Source organism: Chrysochloris asiatica, unplaced genomic scaffold (genome assembly GCF_000296735.1).
Source record: "Chrysochloris asiatica unplaced genomic scaffold, ChrAsi1.0 scaffold00061, whole genome shotgun sequence".
Lineage (NCBI taxonomy): Eukaryota > Metazoa > Chordata > Mammalia > Afrosoricida > Chrysochloridae > Chrysochloris > Chrysochloris asiatica.
In genome coordinates, this window is record NW_006408579.1 from 348,478 (window position 1) to 355,732 (window position 7,255).

Here is a 7,255-nt window from a genome sequence, read left to right on the forward strand (position 1 = left end):
CCCAGAAAGAGCTCTGGTAGCGTAGTGGTTATGAATCAGGCTGTGAACCGCAAGGTGCAAGGTCTGCAGTTCGAAATTAGCAGCTGTTCCGTGGGAGAAAGATGAGGCTTTCTGCTCCCAAAAAGATTTACAGCCTCGGAAACCCTGTGCAGGGTTGCTATGAGTCGGAACCGACTCCACAACACATAACCGTGAGACCACCAACACCATGAGACCCAGACTTAGCCCTTCACGTATTTTCACTGGGCTCTCCAGAAACAGATCTGCCCTTCTGTGACTGTGACTGTATCCAGCTGCTCACCCCAACTCCTTCATGTGTATTCCAGACAGTTTTCATCCATTCATGCCCCTCTCTTTGTTTTTGTGAGCTTATAGTTTTTTTAAAACTTCCTTTACAGTACGTAATTTTAATGGGGTGTGGTTAGATTGGGTTTTTGAACTAGTAGTGTGATTAATTAAAAATTTTTGCAAGTTTAAATGTTTCATCCCAAGAATTTTTTTGCTATGTTCTCATGGTACTTTAGCATTTAGTACAGACTGTAATAACAAGGAGCTCTGCTATTGTAGTGGTTTTGAGTCTCACTGCTAACCTCAAGGTCAGCAGTTTGAAACTACCAGCCGTTCTGCGGGAGAAAGATGATGCTTTCTGCTCCCGTAAAGATTTACAACCTCGGAAACCCTATACAGGGTCGCTATGAGTCGGAACCGACTCCACAGCACACTACTACAACCCCCACCACCATAAATAACAGCACTGTAAAAAGTAATATCCAAGAATGATAATAAAAACTTTACTGAGTAATTACTATCTGCTGCTTTACACATTTTAATATCTTTGCATTTTCAAAATGCATTTAATCCTCCTTAACAAAATGAGAAGACCTGATGTGGCACTGCAGGTTAATGCACTGGACTGCAAAATTGGTTTGAACCACAAGATTGGAAGCTCAAGCTTACCAGCTGCTCCTCAGAAATCCTATAAAGAGTTGCTATGAGTGGGAACCAACTCGAAGGCACTTAACAACGACAGTCAAAATGAAATGGAAATTACTATTATTATTATTTCCATTTTAGAGAAAGAAAATAAAGCCCAGAAAATTAAGTACTTTCCTTAAAGCCATATAGCTATAAGTTGTTGTAGTTTTATGCCGTAGAGTCAGTTCCGACTCATAGCGACCCTGTACAGGGTTTCCGATGCTGTAAATCTTCACGGGAGCAGAAAGCCTCATCTTTCTCCCGTGGAACAGCTGGTAGTTTCAAACTGCTGACCTTGAAGTTCGCAGCCCGATTTGTAACCATTATGCCACCAGAGCTCCTTTATAGCTATAAGTGGTGGAGCCTTAATTTGAATTTATGCATGCTAAATCCACAATCTGCACATTTACCCACTGATCACTGAACCCACTGAACCCTAATAATCCATGATGATATTATTGTCTCCATTTTATGAGTGAACACATTCAAGTTAGAGAGGTTAGGTAGTTTATGTAAGATTACACATTGTGCAAATGGTAAAACCAGGAGTGGAACCCAGGCCATACTGATTATTAAATCTTTATTTGCCTATTTATGTCATTTTCCTTGATTGTTCCCCAAAATTTCTTAGACATTTTTGTTCTTAATCCAAATAAATTTTGCAATTTAATGGGATTTCGTCAGTTGGCTGTGAAATGAACGGATTCATTTCTAGTGATGTTTTCCCTGTTATCAATCATTAAGCCTACTCTTCCTGCTCATTCAGCCCTATTTAAGGGTGCCCTGGCGGTGCAATGGCAAAGCTCTTAGCTGGTAACTGAAAAGTTGGCAGTTTGAACCAACCTGATGGCTCCATGAGAGAACTACTCGGCAGTCTACTTCAATAACGCTTCCAGCCTAAGAAATGGTGGGGCCATTCTCTTCTGTCACTTGAGGCCACTAGGGGTTGAAATTGACTGTGACACCCAGCAACAACAGCAAGAGCAAGGAGACGGTGTTTGTAATACTTCACTATTGCTTCCCTGCCATGATGTTAGACACTTCTTTTATTTTTTAAACTGTTAATTGTGAATTGAATGAAGGTTTATAGAGCAGATCATCGGTTTTACATTCAGCAAATCATATACTTTGCTTCATTACATGGTCCCCTCCATGTAGCAACAGCTAACAGTGTTTACCTCTACTCTCGTTAACTGTTGCATTCCTCCCTGTGTCTCCTGCCACCTTCATCTTTCCTCTGCTAATCTCCCTCTTGTATATTTCCTGCTCTGTCACCCATATTAACATGTGTCTGCCCTCTAGCCCATGAATAATTTCTCCCCCCTATAACCATCATAGAATGTTTCTTTTATCAAGAAAAACTTTTCTTAAATTTTTGCAACAGTGGTTTTATCAGTATTTGTCCTTTTGTGATTGGCTAATTTAATTCAGCATACATGATGTCCTCCGGATTCATCCATGTTGTGGGGTGCTTTTTAGATTCATCATTATTCTTCAACATCGCGTAGTATTCTATTGTGTGTATGTGTATCAAAGTTTGTCTAGCCATTCTTCTGTTGATGGACATTTAGGTTGTCTCCATCTTTTTGCTATAGTGAGTAGTGCTTCGATGAACATGGATATAGGCACTTCTTTCAGTTGAAGTTAATGAGATACTTTTAGGAGCAGAAAGCTGCTCTGAAAACCACTGAAGACTGTTGGGAAAAGAATTGCAGAAAAAACAAACAAAGCAAAACAAAACTGAAACTTCCCTTTGCAATCACCAGGATTATTTTTTTAAAACATACACATTCATATTTATTCACCCCCTCTCAGAAATTAGTACTAAAAGGCAGAAAAGGTATTCTTTGGATATCAACATCTGTGGATCTAACCCAATAAAAAATCAGATCTGATCATCATTTGGACTCATTAAAAACATAGTTTGCCAAAAATTTCAATTCAAATGAACTTTATAATATCTGCATTTCCTATAATTTGACCTTTCAATTTACTTACTGAGTATAATGACTCCTTTTCACAGATTTGCTATGGAATCATTTATGGAATGGGAGCTAAATCTCTAGGAGAGCAGATGGGCATTACAGAAAACGATGCTGCTTGCTACATTGACTCCTTCAAATCCAGATACACAGGTACGGAAACCTTGACTACTACTTATCTTCTAGATACCATTCTTTTCAACCATCTTTGCATATTATATTACTTTGTAAAATTTTTCTGTTACACTTTTATTCAAAACTTTTCATTGGGTATTGTTTAAGGCAAATTACATTAATCTTAAGCATTGTGATTATTTACTGACATGTACTTTCATCATAAAAGTAAGGATGGAGAAAGAATAGCAAAATGTAGTGGATTTATGTGCTCCTGTACCACTGTGAATCTCTTGGTAAAATTCAGAATTGTCCTGTGCTTTGGATTTAACTAGCTTTAGTTTGAACAAGTTAACTATTGATCGCTGTACTAGATACTCCTAAGAAAATAATTGCTCATATAGAGCAGTTTGAGTATCATGGTCTTAAATGATCACTTAACTTTCGGCAGTTTATTAAGATGTAAAATTTTTTTTATTGCTTTATTGTGAATTATGTGATAGTTTACATGGGAAGACATTAGCTTCACATTGATTCCATCGTATATCGTTTCCTTGCCTTGGTTACAATCCCCTCCATGCATCATCCACCAACCAAAGGGTATACCTCGCAAGCTTGTCCCCAGGAGTCTGCACACAGCCCCTCTTCCTCTCTGGGTCCAAAGTTCCCAACCGCTCCATCTCCCCATGTCACCATCTCTGCCTCCATCCCTGGCATCACTGCTTCTCTGGGTAGGGTTCCATTCTCCTCTCTTCTCCTTTGATGGTCCCAGGGACCTCCGTTCCTAGACTGCAAGGTTAATCACTCCCCTCCCTTCGCCACAAAATGTCTACCTTTATATTCCCAACCTTACAATCAGTCCTGATAACAATTACTCACTATTGTAAAGATGTAATTTACTTACAATAAAAGTCACTCTTTTTTAGGTGTAAAGTTCTATGAATTTTGAATGATGATGTTTGTTTGCAGTAATAACATTTGTGGAAAGTTCATCTGGATTATCTCTGGGAATGAGGATTACGTTTCTAGTCAGAAAGTTAGTGAGAGTTGTCTGTATGGCCCTTTTCCTTATTTCTGTATACATTTTGTAGCAACATCTCAACTGCTTCCCAAATTTGCTGATTGACTTTACCAAAGTAATCCAGCATTTGGAGGTCCATGTTTTCAAGCAGCTGAAAATTCAGCTAATCTTTTCACTATAAAATTACTAATGATAAAATGTTAAGAAAAAGACGACTGAAAGTGCAGTTTGTTGTAACTTGAATATGTCTTAAGGCAGGATTAACAAAATTAAATACTGACACTCACTATGATATAATCACTATGATGATTCTTGAAAATATTTTCTTAGAAAATAAGACAGATGCAGATAAATGCTATGTAGTTGAAATTTTTGAAATTCAAGAGGATGAAAACTAACAGCTAGTGCTGTATAACAGACCAGTAAGTGTCTGAGACTGATAGTTGGGGTCTGACTGGAAAGGGGCACAAGGGAACTTTTGCAAGTGATGATAATGTTTCATATCTTCTAGAGGTAGAAGTGTATCCTTTTATTAAAAAAGCATCACACTGTTCACTGTAACTGGATGTCTTTATTGTATGTAAATTACATGTCACAGGTTTTTTAGAGTAGTGCTTACAATCTTTGAATATTTGAGCATCTCCTACAGAAGTCAGGTAAGAGAATTTGTAGAGATGATATATTATGTTAAATCGTATCTTTTTGGTTGTTCTTCACCCAACAATATCACAGTAATTCTTAAAGAGAAAAAGATGAAGTCTTGACTGCTTTCTGAAATGCTTGTTGTTGTTGTTAAAGTGCCATCGAGTCGATTCTGACCCATAGCGACCCTGTATAGAGTTTCCTTGCACTTCAGATGACTTTGCAGTCGGACGCATTACCACACAGCACCACACCAGGACTCCTTACTACTGGTCAAATATCACCAACAGCTTCACTTGGCGGGGTGTTCTCCCTTTCCCTTCCCATCCCACCCTTCCCACCCCCACATCTACCCAAGTGATTTTCCTGTGCCAGCCACACAACAGACAGCCTCAAATGAGGAAATGAGGGGTTCCAGTTGGGAGACATGAATGTTTATTTTGTAGGTTGAGCGGAGTTGTGAGAAAGCAGAGATTTCACATGTGAATAAAGATGAATCAGCACAGACTCTATACCTGTGTGTATTTTAAAGAGTATAGAGAAAGAATGTAGAAACCTGTGAGACTGGCCACCTGCAGCAGAAAAGTCATCATGGGGATCATAAGATATGATAATAGGATGAGTGCTGGTCTAGGGAATATTATTGAATGAGTTTCAATAATACACTGTACCCTATCTTTTAAAATTTTAATAAGTGAGTCAAATATGTTCCTAATGAAATGTGTTATAACTCACATGTTAGTTCCAGTAAGATCCTGTGTAGATTATAATACAGAGGAGAACAAGGAGCCATTGGAATGCTTTAAGCCTGGAAATGATAAGATCAAAGGTTAATCAAGATAAATACAATCAAAGAAAAGAAACCGATGAACCAATAGCTTGGAATGGTTTTAAGATCTTGGAGTAAAAACAGCATGATTTTAGTACCAATTCTTTCCTGAAATTTTGTTTTTTGTTTTTGTGGGTTTTTAAAAACAGCAACACACATCTCTGAAATTCTTTTTGTTTCTAACTTTCTAAGTGAAAAAAAACGGATAACATTTTGTAAGTATAATTAGGATGATGTGATATTCGTGTTAAATAATCGTGTTGGGATTTTGGTTTATTTTATTGTATTGAATCAAGTGAATGAGATTACAGATGGGCATTGGTTATAATTAAGTGCTTCTGCATTTTCTTTGTAGGGATTAATCATTTCATGAAAGAGACAGTGAAGAACTGTAGAAGAGACGGCTTTGTTCAGACAATTTTGGGAAGACGTAGATATTTGCCAGGAATCAAAGACAACAACCCTTACCATAAAGCTCACGTATGTTGACATTTCTCTGGACTTCTAACTTAGCATTTTAGTGACATGTACTTTTTCAACAAGCATGAAGCACTGTTAATGTCTGATTCAGGCACTACTAGCATTTTAATTGGATCTTTTGTTTATACATTGGCTTAATTAAGGATTTCTGAAATGATGACACAGATAATTGTTTTTAGGAGACTCATATAAATGTGGAGTTATTTATTAATTTTTTTCCTTAAAATTTATTTTGTTGTTGAAAACCTATACAGCAAAACATACACCAATTCAATAATTTCTCTGTGTACCATTCCGTGACTTTGGCTACATTCTCTGAGTTGTGCAGTCATTGTTATCCTCCTTTTCTGAGCTGTTCTTCCCTCATTAACATAAATTATCTGCCTCATAAGGTTCTTAATCCATTTTTTTTTTTTTTAACTGTTGTCACTTTGATTTCTTAGATCTTAAAAAAGCATAATGCTCAAGTCATACCTTTTTTTGTTGGCTATACTAAACAAATGTTTGGTTTTTAAAAGACTCCAGGAGATATTTTTGTCTTAAGGCTTAAATATTATCTCAGGGCAAATAGTTTCAGAAGTTCATCTACCTTCCATGGCTCCAAAAAGCCTGGAGTCCATGAGAACTTGAAATTCTGCTCTGCATTTCTTTCTTTGGATCAGATTTTTTCTGTGAAATATTTGATGAAAATATTCAGTAATGGTGGTTGTTGTTGGTAAGTACCATTGAGTTCTTTCTGACTCATACCGACCTTGTGTAGGGTTTCCAAACAGCGACTGGTGGTTTGAACAGCTACTAGCAGTCCAGTGCTGATCCTACCGTGCCACACCAGGACTCAGTAATGGTAGGCAGGCACATCTAGTTTTTCTGGTCTTATGGCAAAGGATGCAGTAATTCATAAAGGCAGTTAGTTTCCCATTCTACCATAGGTTTATTTAATAATACTTCAATTAAAGAAAAATTTTTTCAGTCAGTCAGTTATCTATTAGCTTTGTTACATGTTATAAATACTACAGTTCTTGCATTTGCTAGTTATTCTTTGTATCAGATACCATGTACTCATTTTCCATATCATATCAGATTGCCAGTGTTCCTTAGAGATTAGCAAACCATTTAATTGTAATTTTTTGATTCATTCTACTTTTATATTTATTTTAAAAGCACTGTCTCATCAGAGCTTATTGTTGTTGTTAAGTGCCGTCAAGTTGGTTC

The 7,255-nt window shown here is 37.1% G+C and overlaps 1 protein-coding gene across 1 annotated transcript in view; it reads left to right on the forward strand.

Moving 5' to 3' along the window:
• POLQ (polymerase (DNA directed), theta) overlaps positions 1 to 7,255 on the forward strand; it is a 178,955-nt gene that overhangs the window by 122,881 nt on the left and 48,819 nt on the right. The window contains exons 25-26 of the mRNA XM_006864198.1: positions 2,999 to 3,110; positions 5,919 to 6,043. Of these exons, the coding sequence (XP_006864260.1) occupies positions 2,999 to 3,110; positions 5,919 to 6,043 (237 nt within the window). The remainder of the gene's footprint in view (positions 1 to 2,998; positions 3,111 to 5,918; positions 6,044 to 7,255) is intronic.